Raw genomic sequence first — 21,378 nt, forward strand, 5'->3', positions numbered from 1 at the left:
GAGTATTTAATTAAATGTCTTACCAGTATAAATAATTTCCTTCATCTAACACAGTTCCTGGCATAGGAAGACCATCACTATCAAGTGAAGTGTTCTGTCCAATGAGGTTTGGATCAAGCTCAAAATAGCAGTTTTGCTGTAAATACATGGAAAGCCATTAAAACACTGTTTTGTTGTGAGACAGAAAAGCAGCAATTTAACTTAAAATACAAAATTACAAGGGACTGTGAAAAACATACAAAAAGAGAAGAATTCAACAATTTGGTTAGGATGGTCAAAGTCTTGCTATCCTCATGTCACCTTTTCAATAATTCTATTCTTCTTACTTTAACTCTAATTTACTTCTTTCTGTGTTTTGTTTTATTTCTCTATTTTATATTATGTTTAATTTTTTTAACCACTTCACTTATTTTATATTTGAAATTTGTTCATCCAGCCCAATGGCATAATTGTCAGTCCTAACTGTATTCCTTCTCTTGTTATTTATTCCTTCCATTATGACTTATCTACTGCCCATCCACCAAGAACCTAAAGTTAACTAGAAAGACTTTTTAAACATGGCATTTCCAATTGGCTCTCTGATTTTGTTGACGATCTAAATCTACTATGTATGCCTTAATTGTAGATTTTATATTTGTGTTCATTTTATCTTGTCAACATCAAGATTTTTGCAAATGAAGTTTAAGCTTGAAATGGACTAGGCTACTGACATTAATAGGTCATGGTTCCATTTAAGGAATCATTCCAGCATTCACCTGAAGTGGCTTAGGGGAAACAAATTAGGATGGTTGGCCAGTTTTTCCTTCTACTTTTCCCTCCATGATTCTCTGTAGTAGTCACTTCCTACATAATGTGTGTCCCATCCAAGATATTTTCCTCTTCTCTATCATCCTCATGAAGTTCCTCTCCTCTCCTACCCAGCTCAGCAGCTCCTCATTTCTCAGTCTATTGACTCATGTCACTTTCTCGATTTGTCTCCATAACCACATTTAGAAGTTTTCTAAATATTTTTGTTCTTGCCATCTGTCATACACCACAAAAAACATTTGGTGGGACTCTTTCTAAATGTAATGGGGATGCTACTGGCCGGCACTAAACCTTTCACTCTCCCAAAAGCTCTCTTTCCCATGGATATTATGCACCTCACTTCCTCTGGATAACTTCCATTAGATGCTATTCAGCTTCCCAAACAATGAAATGACTGAACCTATTCTAATGTCATTCCATCTAATGATATATTAATCATGTCATTGTCCTTTCCAATCATCATCACTTTGGTCTTGTCAATGGTCAGTCTCACTCCAAACTCTTGACCCACACAAAATATTCTCCATCATTATTTGGATTTATTCCTTTGTTTTTGCTAGCACAATTATATCATCACTGTATTTGACAGTTTTTATTCTTTCTCCACCCACTACAAGTCCTTTTGATTTTTCCAAGGCCTTATTGATTAGCTTTTCAACATACATATTGAGCAGTGCTGGTGACACACAACCACCCTTTGTCACACATCTTTCAATACCTCTCTCTCCAGTTTCATTTCCAAAATACCACTTTCTGTCCCAAACAGAGTTGCTACATCAACCTTCTATCCTTCCAATCTATATCAGTACCTTTCAGAAACTACAACAGAAAACACCAATCAGTTATGTCAAATGCTTTTTTGTAGTTGACAAAACAAACATACATTTGTCTATTCACTTCAAAAAATCTTTCTGCCATCATCCTCAGACACCCAATCGCATCTCTGATCCTTCTGCCTTTTCTAAATCTGAACTGATCTTCTCCTGCATTCTCCTCTATTTTCCTTCCTATTCTTCTCAGCACTATTCTGGCCACAGCCTTAGTAACATGGCTTATAGAACTAATTGCCCTATAATTTTTACATTGACAGACATTGCATTTCTTTGGGAAGGGAACCACTGTGGTCGTAAGGAGATCTTCAAGCCAAATACCTGTGTCATATATCCAACTGATCAGATTTGTAACTCTAGTTACAGCATTATTTCCTAAGGCCTTCTGTGTCTCAGAGGTTATTTCACCCTTTCTTTAAGATCCAGGATCGTGTTCTCCACCTCCCAGTTTTCTATTCTTCATCTCCAGTGATTTTCATCACAATCTTGTTAATCCTCTAAAACTAATCCTTCAAGATCAGCCAATCATACAACAAACAATGGATAATCCAGGACGGAATGTAATAATATTATGAAAAGGATAGTTGCTACCCACCTTACAGCGGAGATTCTGAGTTGCAGATTGGAAGAACGAAAGGACTGTCAGAAATTTAGTTTTCGGTCAGCAAGGGCTTCATGGGAAATAGACAAAACATAAGGACGCATAGACGCACACACGAATGTAACTCACACACACGTGACCACAGTCTTTGGCTTCTGGCCTCTGATCATGTGTGTGTAAGTTGGGTTTTCATCAGTGCATGTGTGTACGTGTCTATTTCTGATGAAGGCCCTGTTGCCTGAAAGCTCACTTGCTCACAGTCTTTTGTTGTGTGTTTCTGCGACTCAGCATCTCCGCTACATGGTGAGTAGCAAATACCCTTTTCGTAATACTGATACAATCATACATTCAATTATTGACAAAATAATTTATTTGGATAGATAAAAAATCTACTCACCAAGCGACAGCAGAACACACACATATAAAAGATGGTCGTAATTGGCAAGCTTCTGGAGCCAGTGGCTGCCTGAAGAAGGAGCCACTGGTTCCCAAAGCTTGCCAATTACAACTGTCTTTTATGTGTGCCAACCAATTCATGGGCCATCTAGAGGAATCCTTCCTAAAAAACCCAGAATTCTAAACCTCTCACCTGGTTCAGATTCACTGATGACATCTTTGTAATCTGAAACGAGGATGGTGACACCCTATCCATATTTCTCCAGAACCTCAACAACTTCTCCTCCGTTTGCTTCACCTGATCCTACTCAAACCAACAAGTCATCTTCCTAGATGTATATCTTCACCTCAAAGTAGGCTACATCAGCACCTCCATCCACATCAAACCTACTAACCACCAGCAATACCTCCACTTCAACAGCTGCCACCCGTTCCATACCAAGAAGTCCCTTCCGAACAGCCTAGCCACCTGTGGTTGTCGCATCTGCAGTGGTGAGTGGTCACTCTCAAAATATACCAAGGGTCTCACTGAAGCCTTCATAAACCATAATTATCCTCCAAACCTTGTACAAATATAAATCTCCCGTTCCTTATCTTTCCAGTCTCCCACCACCTTCCAAAGTCCCACCATCTGGCCATAGAGGAGCATTCCCCTCGTACCTCAGTACCACCCAGGACTGGAGCAACTGAATTAATTCTCCGCCAGGGTTTTGACCACCTCGTCATGCCCTGACATGAGAAATGTCCTGCCCACTTTCTTTCCCACCCCTCCCATAGTGGTATTCCCCCATCCACCAAACCTACACAATATACTCGTCCATTCTTACACAACCCCTGCTTCCAACCCCTTACCTCATGGCTCATACCCCTGTAATAGACCCAGGTGCAAGACCTGTCCCGTATATGTTCCCACCACCACGACTACTACTACAGTCCAGTCACAAACATCACCTAGCCCGTCAAAGGCAGGGCTACCCATGAAACCAGTCACTTGATCTACAAGCTAAGCTGCAACCACTGTTCTGCAATCTATGTGGGCATGACAACCAACAAGATGTCTGTCTGAATGAATGGCCACCAGTGTGTGTGTGTGTGTGTGTGTGTGTGTGTGTGTGTGTGTGTGTGTGTGTGTGTGTGTGTATTGTTGACAAGGGCCTTACTGGCCGAAAATATTTATGACAGTATTTTTGTTGTACCGATCTGCGACTCGGCATCTCCGCTTTATGGAGAGTAGCAACTTTCCGTTTCACAATGTCTTTCATGTGTGCGTTCTGCCGCCGCTTGGTGATTAGATTTTTTTATCTAACCAATTAAATTATGATATAATCATACAGATCGTAAATGCATGTGTGCCTTTCACATATCTTTGTTTTCTTCATATTGTCTAGCATTCCTTGCTTGCTGCTTTTTCACAGTTCTTTCATTGATATTCACTTTGGAACTCTGTACATTTTTCCTTGCCTTTTTAATTGTTCTATTTCCACAGATTGCTTCTTCATCCAATCTTCTCTTGCTCTGTAAGTGATCCTCCTCAATTCTCTGTTGAGTAGACTGTTTTCTATATTTCCTTTTCCTTCTCCTGAAGAGTCATTTTTTCTTTCTCCACACATCAGTTTTATCTAGTACATTCTGTGTGATATATTCCTTTTTAATCCTTGCTTTTTTTCTACTTTTGCACCTTCTGTCTCCAAAGTTTCTAGCATTACATATTTAATGGTAATCTCCATATCCCCCCCCCCCCCCCCCCCTTCTACTTCTGATAGACCCAAATTTGAACTCACTCTTCCCAAGTTTTCTTCCACACAGTTTGTAAAGAACTCAACATCTTCATACTTCAGTTTTGCCAGAGTCCCACTTCTTCTAACTACCAGGGCTTTTGTACATCATAATGTCCAACAACATTTCCATGACTACACCTCCCCACAACACTGTCCCAATCTGCCATTATCATTGCTCTTGACCTTTTGCTTCTTCTTCAAATGCCTATTCTATTTGTTCATATATGTTGCCCAACTCTTCAAACCATGGAAAATCCAGGATGGAATGCAGCAATATAGTGAAGAGGAAAGTTGCTACTAACCATATAGCTGAGATGCTCAGTCGCAGATAGGCACAACAATAAGACTGTTACGAATAAAGCGTTCAGCCATTAAGGCCTTCACACACACACACACACACACACACACACACACACGGCCAAAAGCTTTATTTGTGACAGTCTTTTTGTTGTGCCTATCTGCGACTGAGCATCTCAGCTATATGGTTAGTAGCAACTTTCTTCTTCACTATATTGCTGCATTTAGTTTTCGGTCAGCAAGGGCTTCATGGGAAATAGACAAAACATAAGGACGCATAGACGCACACACGAATGTAACTCACACACACGTGACCACAGTCTTTGGCTTCTGGCCTCTGATCATGTGTGTGTAAGTTGGGTTTTCATCAGTGCATGTGTGTACGTGTCTATTTCTGATGAAGGCCCTGTTGCCTGAAAGCTCACTTGCTCACAGTCTTTTGTTGTGTGTTTCTGCGACTCAGCATCTCCGCTACATGGTGAGTAGCAAATACCCTTTTCGTAATACTGATACAATCATACATTCAATTATTGACAAAATAATTTATTTGGATAGATAAAAAATCTACTCACCAAGCGACAGCAGAACACACACATATAAAAGATGGTCGTAATTGGCAAGCTTCTGGAGCCAGTGGCTGCCTGAAGAAGGAGCCACTGGTTCCCAAAGCTTGCCAATTACAACTGTCTTTTATGTGTGCCAACCAATTCATGGGCCATCTAGAGGAATCCTTCCTAAAAAACCCAGAATTCTAAACCTCTCACCTGGTTCAGATTCACTGATGACATCTTTGTAATCTGAAACGAGGATGGTGACACCCTATCCATATTTCTCCAGAACCTCAACAACTTCTCCTCCGTTTGCTTCACCTGATCCTACTCAAACCAACAAGTCATCTTCCTAGATGTATATCTTCACCTCAAAGTAGGCTACATCAGCACCTCCATCCACATCAAACCTACTAACCACCAGCAATACCTCCACTTCAACAGCTGCCACCCGTTCCATACCAAGAAGTCCCTTCCGAACAGCCTAGCCACCTGTGGTTGTCGCATCTGCAGTGGTGAGTGGTCACTCTCAAAATATACCAAGGGTCTCACTGAAGCCTTCATAAACCATAATTATCCTCCAAACCTTGTACAAATATAAATCTCCCGTTCCTTATCTTTCCAGTCTCCCACCACCTTCCAAAGTCCCACCATCTGGCCATAGAGGAGCATTCCCCTCGTACCTCAGTACCACCCAGGACTGGAGCAACTGAATTAATTCTCCGCCAGGGTTTTGACCACCTCGTCATGCCCTGACATGAGAAATGTCCTGCCCACTTTCTTTCCCACCCCTCCCATAGTGGTATTCCCCCATCCACCAAACCTACACAATATACTCGTCCATTCTTACACAACCCCTGCTTCCAACCCCTTACCTCATGGCTCATACCCCTGTAATAGACCCAGGTGCAAGACCTGTCCCGTATATGTTCCCACCACCACGACTACTACTACAGTCCAGTCACAAACATCACCTAGCCCGTCAAAGGCAGGGCTACCCATGAAACCAGTCACTTGATCTACAAGCTAAGCTGCAACCACTGTTCTGCAATCTATGTGGGCATGACAACCAACAAGATGTCTGTCTGAATGAATGGCCACCAGTGTGTGTGTGTGTGTGTGTGTGTGTGTGTGTGTGTGTGTGTGTGTGTGTGTGTGTATTGTTGACAAGGGCCTTACTGGCCGAAAATATTTATGACAGTATTTTTGTTGTACCGATCTGCGACTCGGCATCTCCGCTTTATGGAGAGTAGCAACTTTCCGTTTCACAATGTCTTTCATGTGTGCGTTCTGCCGCCGCTTGGTGATTAGATTTTTTTATCTAACCAATTAAATTATGATATAATCATACAGATCGTAAATGCATGTGTGCCTTTCACATATCTTTGTTTTCTTCATATTGTCTAGCATTCCTTGCTTGCTGCTTTTTCACAGTTCTTTCATTGATATTCACTTTGGAACTCTGTACATTTTTCCTTGCCTTTTTAATTGTTCTATTTCCACAGATTGCTTCTTCATCCAATCTTCTCTTGCTCTGTAAGTGATCCTCCTCAATTCTCTGTTGAGTAGACTGTTTTCTATATTTCCTTTTCCTTCTCCTGAAGAGTCATTTTTTCTTTCTCCACACATCAGTTTTATCTAGTACATTCTGTGTGATATATTCCTTTTTAATCCTTGCTTTTTTTCTACTTTTGCACCTTCTGTCTCCAAAGTTTCTAGCATTACATATTTAATGGTAATCTCCATATCCCCCCCCCCCTTCTACTTCTGATAGACCCAAATTTGAACTCACTCTTCCCAAGTTTTCTTCCACACAGTTTGTAAAGAACTCAACATCTTCATACTTCAGTTTTGCCAGAGTCCCACTTCTTCTAACTACCAGGGCTTTTGTACATCATAATGTCCAACAACATTTCCATGACTACACCTCCCCACAACACTGTCCCAATCTGCCATTATCATTGCTCTTGACCTTTTGCTTCTTCTTCAAATGCCTATTCTATTTGTTCATATATGTTGCCCAACTCTTCAAACCATGGAAAATCCAGGATGGAATGCAGCAATATAGTGAAGAGGAAAGTTGCTACTAACCATATAGCTGAGATGCTCAGTCGCAGATAGGCACAACAATAAGACTGTTACGAATAAAGCGTTCAGCCATTAAGGCCTTCACACACACACACACACACACACACACACACACGGCCAAAAGCTTTATTTGTGACAGTCTTTTTGTTGTGCCTATCTGCAACTCAGCGTCTCCGCTATATGGTGAGCAGCAACTTTCCTTTTCATAATATTGTCCAACTCTTCCTCGTCTGCTTTTGATGTAAGCATGTATACTGGAACAAATTAGGCTTCCACTGGGCCACTTCATTGATATCACCCTGTCACTGACAGGCACTGTTATCTTGATATGTTCTTATCCAGATTCTTCTTATACAATATGCCTACTCCTCCTTTTCAGTCTTCTCCCTTGTAAATCATTTTATACTCTCCAAAACCAACTCCCTTCTCCTTCCCCTTCACATGTCACAGAGTCCTAAAACATTCATGATATTTTGCATAATTTCCTTCTTCAGATTTTCTGGTTTATGTTTCTCATTCATTGTTCTCACATTTCAGGTGCCAATCCTCAGTCCTGAAATTTCAGTCTTCTTCTTCTTTAACCTCTCAGCACGCTGTTTTCCTGGAATAGTGCCCACCAAGAAGTGCAATTGTGGGCATATTATTTTGGAATATTTATTCTCAGGAACAGTCCCAGTGGGACTAGGGATACCACAAGGGTCTTTAATCCAGTGGTTTTCCCTTACCTTCTGCATCCTATGCCAATGACCTCCAATAGGTTCTTCTGTCTTTAGAAAAATTTCTCATTTCAAGGGCATGAGGGTGCCCTGGATTTCCATACACCCATCCATCCTACAGAGGCTGTTGGCACTTGGTGGAGCCATATATGCCAGTGAAAGTACTTCATTAAATGTCTAGAATTTTTATAAGGTCTAACATCTGGAAGTACTGAGAAATAGGAAATAAGGAAACAAAAGGGATACGAAGATTGCAAGTTCCTCTACTTTAAGGATTCAGAGTGTGCAGAAAATATTTCACAATAAAAAAAAAAAAAAAAAAAAATAGAACTAACGGGTAAACTTCAAACTGCAGTAAACTACGCTAAGGAACATTTTGTAATAAATGGGACAAAAATGAGAGCTTAATTTGAAATAAATCATATGGTGCATATGGAGCCAAAGGGAAACTCTCAAAAATAGTTTTTTCTGTCATTTTAACCTTTTTGATAAATCTTTATACATTATGATACAGTTAAAACCCAACAATTTTCTTTGCATTAACAGCCATGGCCTTTATTTCACACTTGGTGATATGAAAGATCAGTATTAAAAGAAATCTATAAGTACAATAAATTAAAATCCCAGTAAGTAACAGCATGCAGTGATATGTTATCACTAAGGAAATGAAAAACAACTTACTGTTGGTAATTCAATAAAATCAGATTTGTAAATTGATCCATGGCATAGACCTCTTTCATATGATGATTTGTTAATAATCATAGCATCTTCCATATCATACCCCTGGAAACGAAAAGTTTTGCAGTGTAGGCACAATACTCAGAGCAACAATTTCTCTGGAAAATTGAAACTATCAGACAAATGGACAGAAATATATATAAGAAACTTTTAAAAGATCACATACTAAGTAACAATTAGCCAGTCATTAGTTTTAGCACATGAAACTAGCTGCTCTTCCTGCGTAGTACTTTGTGAATGAAACAGCTGCACATCTCGATTTTATTGTTTTAAGAGGTAAAAAACTATAAAAAATGTTCAATCATACTAGATCCCCCTGTCAAACCATACATATGTATTGATTCAATATCAATTTGAAAAAACTAAGAATGTGCAAAAGATACTGAGAATTAGCAATCATAGCCAAACCCATCTGTCACGTAATCTCGAAATAGTTTCAGTTTCATCATTCACAACAAAAACTAACAAGAGGTGGTTGTCTAAACAGGTTTTTTTTCTTGCTATGTGGTTCGAGCTAATGATTCAAGTGTGATGAGTAGTTTGAAAGTCTTCATTAGTGGTCACTATGTTGGGAAGGCTCAAAAATTAAAGTACGTAACATCCTGAATTAGTGAAATAAAACTTTATTAGACACTGTAACTTACCGACCTGTGGGTATGCCACTACCTTGTAAAGTCTCATGCAGTTTCTATCTTCGTCTATGATGAACTAAAGATACACGTAACACTCGATAATTTTTTTGTCATTTCTCTACACGTTTACTATAACACAGTTTAGTGTGATGATCAGCTTTGTAAACTATAGGAGCCTCAATATTTTAACATATGTCATTAACTTACATCTACTTGAAAAAGTTTCAAAATTCAACAAGCTGCAATTATCTACAGAATAACTGTATATGTTGGAGACTCACTACCAGACTGACACATAGTAACTATACACTCCAATTGTCCAACCATGACTTACTGACATAGAAGTTAGCATTTCAATTACCAGGCACAGACTGTCCAAATAAAACATAGAGTCTGAACCGGATGAATGCTTCTAATTTGAATAATTAGCAACCTAAATGGTTATTTTAGAGAGAGAATACATTTTCAGAAACAGAAAAACCAGGGATATGAAATTATGGCACTAAATTCTGAAAAGAATTACATGTTAAGATTGGAATATTCTGAAACACATAACCTTTACATACAAATAACTTTTGAAATATTACAATTTCAGAAAAGTAAGATATTTGCTTGAAAGAGGGAAGCAAGAGCTTTCAAACAACTTATTCCACAATGGAAACAAACCATTTTTAATATAATTGAATTCTGATATCCACGTAATTTATACTTATCACAGATTATGAATATTTCTTTAAATTATATTTTTCATATGAACTAAAGGTACTATCATCGTTAGTAGACTGTAAATTACACTGTGAATAATGAAGTTTAACGAAATTGCATGATAAGAATTTAGTCATTTTACTGCATATGCATTATGTATATAATGAAAAAAATACACTATTATGAAAAGACTAGACTGCTACTCACCATATAGTGGAGATGCTGTCACAGATAGGCACAACAGAAGGACTGCTCAACAAGTAAGCTTTCAGCCAAAAGGCCGCCTCCTGATTTAGACAACATACCCACACATTCACAAAAAAGCATCTCGCACAAGCCTGACCCCTGTCTCTGGCTGCCGAGACCAGGCTCTGAGCAACAGTGCATAATGGGAGAAGCAATCTGGATGGTGGAGATAAGAAAGTGGCTGGGGTGGAGAAAGGGATGGATATCAGGGTAGAGGTGGGGGAAGTAGAGTGCTGCTCGTGGGAGCATACAGGGATGAGGTGGGGGGGGGGGGGGGGGGGGGTAAGGCAGCTAGGTGCAGTCGGGAAGTTAGACAGAGGGCAGAAGAGAGGGGACGAGGGGAAATTGGGGGGGGGGGGGGGGGGGCAGAATTGAGAGACACCAATAGACTGTAGACGCATTGGTGGAATAGAAGGCTGTGTAGTGCTGGAGCAGGAACAGGGAAGGGGATAGGTGAGTGAAGGACAGCAACTAATGAAGTTTGAGGCCAGAAGGGTTACAGGAATGTAGAATGTATTGCAGAGAAAGAGTTCTCACCTTCCTACCAACACCAGCTTTTCTGAATTGTGCAGGTGGGAACTCTCCATGCAATGTATCTTACATTCACTTAACCCTCCTGGCTCTGACCTTCGTTATTCACTGTCCTCCACCCACTTATCCCCTTCCCTGTTCCCACTCCAGTTCTACACAGCCTTCTATTCCACCAATACATCCACAGTCTTTTTACTTCTCTCCTTTTCCACCCCCCCCCCCCACCTCCCCCTGCTCTCTGTCTAACCTCCCAACTGCACCTAGCTGCCCTAACCTGCTCCCGCAAGCACCACTCTACTGAGCCCATCTCTCCCCCTCCCCTCCCAGCCCCAGATTCCTCCTTACCCCAACCACCCAGACTGCTTCTCCCATCACATGCTGTTCCTCGCAATCTGGCCTCAGCAGCCAGAGACAGTTGTCATGTGTGTCAGTTGTGTTTGCATGAATGTGTATATGCATGTTGTCTAATTCAGGAGGCGGCCTTCTGGCCAAAAACTTACTTGTTTAGCAGTCTTCCTGCTGTGCCTGTCTGTGACTTATTCCATCCTGGGTTTTCCAATGTTTTCAAAAACAAAACAAAAAAATATTTAAGTAGTGAACTACAGCAAGAGGAGCCATCCCAGCTTGCTACATCTCAACATTATCCCTCAAATGATGAAAGTAAAATAATATATTTAAAAAGATGCGAGCGCATACACCGTCCACGAAAAAGTTCTGAGACTGATTTTATTCCAGGTGTATAAGTGAGATTGATGCAGCAACTACGATGGCAGCTTAAACTAATGGTTCAAATGGCTCTGAGCACTATGGGACTTAACATCTTAGGTCATCAGTCCCCTAGAACTACTTAAACCCAACTAACCTAAGGACATCACACACATCCATGCCCAAGGTGGGATTCGAACCTGCGACCATAGCAGTCGCGCGGTTCTGGACTGAAGCGCCTAGAACTGCTCGGCCACTATGGCCGGCGCATAAACTAACAACTGCAAACAACAAATGTGCATTCGACCAGTCAGTTGTGAGAGACAATGCTAAGAACTGGATGTGTGGCTCTGTTGTGTCAATGTCATCGTGTCACAAATCAAAATAGAGCAACAAACTGAGCACCTACAAATCAAGAGTTCAAGACACTCTCCATAACATTTTGAAAAGGAGAAAAGTGAGTGCAAAGTTTGTCTCACACATTTTGCATCCTGAACAAAAGCAAAAATGTGTGGGCACCTTCTGAGATTTGATTGGAATGAAAAATGCAGACAATTCGTTCCTGTAAAAAATCATTATAGGTGACAAGACTGTGTTATCATTACAAACCTACTACAAAACAAGGAAGACAGTTTAGAGAGACCGAAGTAGGTGCGAATATGACACACAAGTTCAACAACATCCCAAAGAAGGACATTTCTGATAGTTTCACATGGTTGTAAGAATGTTCTGTGCATTGTACTCAAGTCAGGAGCGACTATGTACAACACGAAACACTAAAACGAACATCTTAGCTTTCCACTATTTTTCATTAACCCTCGAGCAAGCAGGCGCACCGTTTTTTATAACATGAGTAGGTGTGAGACATACTTCATACACATGTAAAGAATAGTTGTCTTTATGTTACCAAAGTAAACATGTATGAGCAAAATCACAGTTCAATCTTAGTTTAATTAAATAACGATAAAACAAACTTTCATATATGAGCTAAATCTCTGTTCCATTAAACAGTATTAAAATAAACACTCATAGCACTCTGTTGCCGCATAGAAGTGTTACCCCACAGTAATGACCCACTCAAAGCATCAAAAAGTGCAGTTGCATCAGATCCCAGCAAACTTCGTATTCGATTGCTAATTACTTGGTAGACAACTGCCTCACTGTAGGATTGCGTTGCTAGCTCAGAATCTGGTTCATTTTCTTGCATGAATTGTAAATTTTTTCTCACTTTAGTCACTGTTTATTTTATGTTACTGTTGCTCACCTGGATGTGTGACAGTGCAACTTATCACAGTACTAGCTGAAGCAAAGAAGAAGGAATAAGTAAATGCTTGCAATTGTAAAACAACAATGGAACAGTACAAGACACAATGATATTTGTGGTTGGCGCACTTTATACATAGACATGCCCGCTCGAGGGTTAATCCAGCCTCTAATCTTTTTGAAGTGATACAAAATTGCTGAACAGGAGCCATGCATTTATTCAGTGCTTCAGACACCATATTACCTTAAACCAGCCCTGTCTACAGTCCATGTCACTGGAGTACTAAACCTCAGCTGCCTTTGAGATTTTCAATTTTGGTTAAATCTCACTCACTTATCTGGTATAAAATCAATGGTCTATCATTATTGTACATTCTCAAATGTCATTTTTCCTGAAATTTTAATGTGTGAAGAATTATACACTTCTTTTACTAATCCATAACTGTAAATGTTGTAGTCCATATGTCTCACAAGCCAAATTATTGTCTTATGTACTTCACATCTGACTTAAGTGGAAACTCAGTGAGCTACACATTCGGCATTTTGGAAACACTGTGAGCTACAAATTCAGCATTTTTGTTATGAAAACAAATTTGTAATTGTTTGCTAAATGTTAATATAAAACTATTAGCCATGTGTACAGTACACTCCTCAACTACGGACAACGTCAAAAACAAAAGCAATATGTGATCAAAAGAATTCCAGTATAGACTGTAAAAGGTATTTGATCATCATCCCCAATTTTATTGAATGTTGTACCATCTAGTACATTGTTAAACCCTTTTTGGTTTTTCTGGGAGACATTTGTGTTGCAAGTGCCCTCATAATGTAGTGAAAAACCCTGTTTCCTGATTAATGGGGACTTGCTTACAAAAAAAGTGTGATGCAAACAGAGAGCCAATGGCTTTGTGCCATAGCATGTGAGTGAGAGATCGCCCTGCACACTGTTCTGATTTTAATTTGATTGAACATTACACTACATTATACATACCTGACTTCATATCCTGTCTGAAAGTGCCACACTGATAATTTTGCTCTATTGCATGAAGCTGATAGCTCAATGATTGTACATGTTTAAATCATTTTCTGGTTTGTTTAATATACAACTCTGAACCTAGAATTTTTGTTATACGTAACCATTCAGCAAATGGTAAGAAAGTGTCTATAAAATTGCAGCAAGATGATCATGCATGCTGCAGTTATCTCATTTCCAAATTTCATTGCAATAGTTAAACCAGCTTCCAGAGTTAAACATTTACTATACAGTAGAGTGTTACTGTTAAAGGAGTCCTTGTCAATTAACAATTGTGTCCTAGATCAGGACTCTAAGTTAGACCCTTGACTTTTGTAGGAAATTCTCTTCACAAGTGAGGTACTGAGGGTTGTCTCCCAGCCTACCTAAATGCTTTAACCTGCCAGTATATTTCTAAGTGTTTTCACAAATCACAAAGATTTTCCAGCTTACCCTGCAGAAATGACTATTACAAGAAATGACAGGACAGGTAACAGCTTAACCTCCACAATGAATATTGCACTCTGTGGCACAGTGAATGATGATGTGAAACTTCTTGACAGATTAAAACCACGTGTCAGAGAGGGACTCTGAACCAGACCCTTTCCTGTGAGGCTTATTGATGCACATTAGCTTGACTCTGTTGGTAAGAGCAGTGCCTGCACAAGATAAGAGCCCAGAGTCACATTCCAACGTGGTTGAGAATCTGTCAGAATTTATACTAAAGTAGCAGCCTGATATCACTCACTGAAAATTTTCAAACAAATGCTTTCTAACTGCAATGCTATACAACGGATTAACATTCATCTTTTCATTTCTCACTAGCATTGGATAATGAAATTGTGAAACTCATACTCTCATGGCCTTATAACATCTGATTTTTACTTTGGAAGTCTGTAGAGTCCAGTGGTAGCTGAGTGGAGGACTATCAACGGCACCGCATGTCAATTCTATCAGCCCACTGAACATCGGTCAGGAGAAATATTTATTTAATAGCTCTAGTAAATGTTAATTTTCAAAGTAAAATTTTACATCTACCTGTCACATTCTATTCTAATACAGGTATCTGAGACACACTGAAATTATTAAATCAGCATCAGTTCTTGCTATCCCAGAAATATACCTTCATATTCTCTTAAAGTCCTCTATTCAAGTTGGATGAGTCAACGCATCTTTATAAGCCATTTGGCCAAAGCTAAATAATTACGTGGAAAGACTGCCGATGCAAATTTCCTACATGGACATTGTTCTTCTGAGGATTCAAAATAATGTTAATGTTATCTAATATAGTTGTCAGCAACAGTACTCCACATTGTATTATGTGAAAACACAGCAATAATTTTTCATTATTACATCACTGATCCTACAAATCAAACACTGATGCAGATAAATCCTTTGCTCTATCTGAAATATGGGTCAGTTTGAATATTTCTGGTTACAATTATCTGTTATAAATATACAATTTGCTACACAGGCAAACCTGCTATGGCTAATGTGTAGAATTATTTACCAACTTACAGTGTATGATATGACAGCAACTATTGCATTAGTGCCCATAGCAAATTCATCCAAACCGATGATATCGTGGTGAACTGGTCTAAAAAGTGGTGAAGACGGAGTCTGCAGGCGATAGAGTTTTGTCTCAGATTGAAGATGCCATGTGTGACATGGTGTTCCCATTGTCTGCTTTCCCATCTGCACAAAAACAAATGTTTTAGTAAATAGCATCTATAATAAAATCAAGTCCATTTACAGGGATATGCACAGCATAAACCAATGGCTTATATTCAAGACTCAGTTGATTCATCTCTGGAAGAATTTTTTTTTATCTGTGAACAATTAACGTGAAAATTATAAAACTGTATGTACATTTGAATAAAAAAAAAAAAGAATATATATAAAATGTAAAATTGCACGGCTTTTAAATGATTATATCATTATTTTAATTTTGCTATACACTTACAACATTAAGTAACAGCTATCCAAATAATTATAATTTATTTACATTTAATGTTCCCTAGCTTCCACACACTGCTCTCATCCTACTTTCTCCCTCGCCTCTCACAAATATACAATTCCTACAGCATGATTCAATTTGTTCTTTTATTTTCAAAGATTTCTTATTAGGGCGCTGTACCTCAATTGCTAAAAGCAGAACCCTTAGGATCACTTTGTTGTATGTCTGTCAATCTGTCTGTCCAAATGTTAGGACTCCTTTTTCTCATAAAAGTTTAGAGGTACCAAACTGAAATTTATGCCACATACTAAGGTCTACAGTCCCTTGGGCAGTATAATCAAGTTAAGCTTCTAAGTTAATCCAATGAAAAGATAAAGCCATTTATGTCGTATGTATGGTACTTGCAAGCTCACTCACCAAAACCTATAGGGCACTTCCCCTTAACCTCCGTTAGGACACCTTTTCTTCAAGAATGGCTAGAGGTATAAACTTGAAATTTATGTCAAATACTAAGGTCTTATGACATAAATAATTTAAGCTTCTAAGTCAATATAAACAAAATATAGGGCCATGCATATCACATACATTGATACTTGCAAACTCATTCATCAGAACCTGTAGATGAACTATCTGTAATACACGTCGGGCCTGGTGGTCTAGTGGCAAAGCACTTGCCTGGAAACAGATACATTGTGGGATATTGTCTCGGTTGGACCACAAATTTTTCAGTCTTCTGTCACCTGAAACAACCTGGGGTACAGATTTCCCATTAAACTATGGGTCCACTTTCGCCAGCTGGATGACTGGGATAGGTCAGGGGCACGCAAGCCACCAAATAGCAACTAATAGAGACTTGCACCAGGCCATTGAGCCACATGCAGTTATTGTTATTATCATTATTATTATTATCTACACACATTATTATGTTTGTATGGCACCCTCAGAGCCCGAGTCCTACTCACACTTGTCCGTGTCCCATGTCGCCTCACTTATAATATGAACACATTTGTTCGAACAATGGAAAATCCAGGACGGAATGCAACAATATTATGAAAAGGAAAGTTGCCTTTCACCATATAGCTGAGATGCTGAGTTGCAGACAGGCACAACAAACAGACTGTCACAAATAAAGCTTTCGGCCAGTATGCCTTTGTCAAAAATAGATTATACACACACACACACACACACACACACACACACACACACACACACGACTGCAGTCTCAGACTACAGTTGCCTGAGACTGTAGTCTCAGTGTGTGTGTGTGTGTGTGTGTGTGTGTGTGTGTGTGTGTGTGCGCGCTAATCTTGATGAAGGCGCACTGGCCAAAATCTTTATTTGTGACAAGTCTTTATGTCGTGCCTATCTGCAACTTGCACCTCTGCTATATGGTGAACACATTTGTTCCCTTTTCGATATCCACATTCCCTGCAGTTGTGTCTTCACTTGTAAAATGAAACTTTAAATCCCATTTTTTTTCCTCTTCACCATTCATGCCATGACAATTATTTGTTGCTTATGAATTTTTTGTTGTCATCTTCACCACATTGCTATTTCAATAAATCCAAGACAATCTCCACTATTCCTGTATGAAACTCAATGACGGTGACTGTGCCCCTAATTCTTACCCCTATTTGGATGGGTATTTTAGACTACCAACAGCAAGAAAGCACTCACAACCATCCACCATATTTACTTATTTATTACAGTCATTTAATGCCAGATTATAGCAGATATGTGGTAGAACTGCAACTTTTAATTGTTGCTGATCTGCATTTTGCTAGATATTCTACTAATTATTTGTTCACACAGTTTACCACATGTGTATGAGGCAAAAATGTCCCTGACTTTCAACAAAAACAAGGTGTTGGAGTGTGTGGAATATACTGAACGTAAATAGTGTGTGTCAAGTGTCGAGAACAGCACAATGTAAGGAGGTTACTTCAAGCTTAAGCCCTGGTAAGTTACCTATAATGAGAAGGAATGGGCAAAAACAAATATGTTCAGCATTCTGCCATCTTTAGTATGGATAGGAACTGTGATAGCTGTGCAGTCTGAGTTGGTGACACTCTGCTCATAGTTCCAGGCAATGCTGGCTTTGGCCATGAGGTAGGACATGGGGATCCAAGGAATGTCCAGCACATCCCGTGTGTCCTTGACTGATCCCCTACTGTGACAGGTCCGCTCACTACCCACATTGAGTTTGACCCTTCACCTGTGGTCAAGAGCTCATTTCAATATTCTGAGGTGTGGCAGGCAGTAAGACACTATCGGGGGAGGGGGGCCACTGATTGAAAACAAAGCCTCTCCAGTTCACCTGACAAACATGTTTGATGCTCTATCTGTGGCTGGGAATGATTCTGCATCATATGAAGTCAGTTCCCCTATTTCAGAATAAGTCTCTCAGCCTGCAAGATCTGGGCATTCTTGATGGGTGAGATTACTGGTAGTTGGGAGTTCCGGTGTTAAGCGTGTAATGGGGCAGCTTAGGGATATAGCTGCCAAGGACAGGAAAAAGTCCAGTATACACTCTTGGGTGGGGGGGGGGGCTACATACGGGGGGGGGGGGGGGAGTCATCCTAGATGTATAATCAGTCTTTCCAGACACCATAAAGAGCACAGGGAGAAGCCACCTGCAGGGGGTGGTTCATGTTGGTACTAATGATGTGTCCGACTTTGGATTGGAAGAGATTCTCTCTGGTTTCCAGTGGCTACCTGTAGTAGTAAAGACTGTCAGTCTTTTTTGTGAGCTGAAGGCACAGCTCACCATCTGTAGCACCACAAACAGGACCAACTGTGGACCTTTGATACAAAGTCAAGTGGAGTGTCTGAACCAAAGGCTCTGACAGTTCTGTGACCATGTAGGCTGCAAATCCCTTGCCATGCACAATAGAGTGATGGGATATCAGGCTCTCCTTAAGAGGTCAGGGATCCACACAGACGAGGTGGCTATGAAGGTAGCAGGAGCAGTGCGGAGTGGACTGGATGGAAAATACAAAAAGGGCTCCAGTCTCAAAGGCTGCACTTCAAACAAAGGGTGATTTTAGACCTAGTAACAATTGGAATTACAGTCATAAATTGTTATAGCTGTGTTGGAAAAGAATCACAGTTCCAAACGCTAATAAGAAGCACTGAAGCTCAATTTGTTATAGGTACTGATAGTTGGCTAATGCTAGAGATGAGATCAGCTGAAATTTTTACAAATGATGTAACAGTGTTTAGAAATGATAAAAATGAATAAATGCAGTTGTTGGTGGGTGGTGGAGTGTTTGTTGCTATTGGAAGTAGTTTACCTTGTAGTGAAATTGAAGTAGATAGTCCCTACGAAGTAGTTTACCTTGTAGTGAAATTGAAGTAGATAGTCCCTATGAGTTAGTATGGGTGGAGGTTATACTTGACAACTTGAATAAATTAATAATTAGTTCCTTTTACTGACTCCTTGACTCAGATGACACAGTTGCTGAACAGTTCAAAGAAAACTTCAGTATTATTTCAAATAGATACCCCACTCATACAATTATAGTTGGTGGTGATTTTAATCTACCCTCGATTCGCTAGTGAAAATACATCTTTAAATTGGGTGGTACACACTAAATATCAACTGAAATTGTACTAAACGCTTCATCTGAAAATCATTTTGAACAATTAATTCAGGAGCCCACTAACTATAAATGTTCCGAAAATGTTCTTGACCTCTCAGGAATAAATAATCCAGAGCAAACAGGTAGCATCATGATAAATACAAGGATTATTTGCAGAACCCTGTTGTAGTGGGGCTGAATTTCATGTCATCCAAATCCACCAAAAATAAATGCATAATATATCTATTCAAAAAGCAGATAAAAATTTACCCAATGCCTTCCTAAAAGACAGTCTCCTCTTCTTCCAAACTAACTATGTAAGCATATATCAGATATGGCTTAAATTCAAAGAAATAGTATTGATGACAATTGAGAGATATATATACACCATATAGATTAATAAGGGATGGACCTGATCGCCCCATGGCACACAAAAAAGGTCACAACCCTGCTGCAGAACCAATGAAGAAAGTATGTCAAATTTAAAAGAACTCAAAACCTCTGAGACTGGTGATGTTTTATTGAAGTTCAAAACTTAGTGCAAACTTCAATGTGAAATGCTTTTAATAAATTCCACAATGAAACACTGTCTTGAAACATGGCCGAAAATCCAAAGAGCTTTTGGTCGTATGTGAAGTACACCATCAGAAGACACAATCACTACCTTCACTGCACTCAGTGTCAATACCTATGAGTTAATGGACAGTGATACAAGAAGCAGAGCAGACGGCATTAGAAGCATTTAACTGCAGCCGTAGGCACAGTGTTTGACTTTAGAGCATACAGTAATTTGAATCCATGATAAGAGTATTTTTTCCACTGACATCAAGTGTTACCACTGTGGATGTTAGGGCCACATAGGGTGGGATTGTCATTGGCCACAGTGTAAGAAATGTGGTAGGGTTGGATGAGAACAGGACAATAGACCAGATGAGGGGCACAACAGAAAGGGACGAAATGGTTCAAATGGCTCTGAGCACTATGGGACTCAACTGCTCAGGTCATTAGTCCCCTAGAACTTAGAACTAGTTAAACCTAACTAACCTAAGGACATCACAAACATCCAGGCCCGAGGCAGGATTCGAACCTGCGACCGTAGCGGTCTTGCGGTTCCAGACTGCAGCGCCTTTAACCGCACGGCCACTTCGGCCGGCGGACGAAATGGATGAAGCCAATTAAACAGCAATGGGAGCCCCTCACCGCTAGAGTGGTGCTCCAAAGAATTATGGCATGAATGAAACGTGCAGAAGTGGAACATTGCTTGATGGGTGCACTGTATAGGTTATGTGGAGTTGGGGGTGAAGACTTGCGTTTGCTAGGTTCAGTGACAGTTTTCAGGTGGGAGCAACACATTTACAGGAATATACAGAAGTTTTGCTTTGTACAGGTAATGATCACCGCAGTTTCCATGGGATGGATTTCCTGTATAAGCACTGCACTAAAATCGACCTCGGAACTCGGTGGGACATCATTTCATCTAGGAAAACTGTTGTCAGTGACTTACTGCTGCAAGGTTCCTCTCTGCAAAATGTGAACTAATTAAACTGCGTGCATAAGCACTCAGGTTCAGTCCATGTGACAAAGCATCGAAAGGTGCAAGGAAGCTACTATCGGTGATTGCAGGAACAGATCTACCTGTAAATGTCTTAAGGCGTGTCTACACTGAGCGCGCCATGCTGCGCCGCGCTGCGCACAACGGCTGTGCATGGCTCTGTACACTCAGTGTGGACGGCAAACCGCGCTGCGTCGTGTTGTGCCGCGCCGGGCAGTTTTCCGGCTGTTGTCGGTACATCAAAGGAAGTGGCGCATTTGTGCGCGCTCAGTTTAGATGGCGCTTCGGCTCGCGAGGACTTAGCGTTTTCACAGTGGCCAGTGGAGCGTTATCCCGGATGCGCATACTGGGTGTTCTAGGTATGCGCGTCCCCGCTGGCGCGCCGCCAACGCCGA

General features: G+C 40.1%; 1 protein-coding gene across 1 annotated transcript in view; it reads right to left on the bottom strand.

Annotated features, from left to right (window-relative positions):
* Positions 1 to 21,378, bottom strand: part of LOC124595230 (DNA-directed RNA polymerase I subunit RPA2) — a 237,958-nt gene that overhangs the window by 89,831 nt on the left and 126,749 nt on the right. The window contains exons 13-15 of the mRNA XM_047133886.1: positions 15,412 to 15,588; positions 8,743 to 8,844; positions 24 to 136 (exon numbers count right to left, since the gene is read on the bottom strand). Coding sequence (XP_046989842.1) covers positions 24 to 136; positions 8,743 to 8,844; positions 15,412 to 15,588 — 392 coding nt within the window. The remainder of the gene's footprint in view (positions 1 to 23; positions 137 to 8,742; positions 8,845 to 15,411; positions 15,589 to 21,378) is intronic.

Source organism: Schistocerca americana, chromosome 2 (genome assembly GCF_021461395.2).
Source record: "Schistocerca americana isolate TAMUIC-IGC-003095 chromosome 2, iqSchAmer2.1, whole genome shotgun sequence".
Taxonomy (NCBI): domain Eukaryota; kingdom Metazoa; phylum Arthropoda; class Insecta; order Orthoptera; family Acrididae; genus Schistocerca; species Schistocerca americana.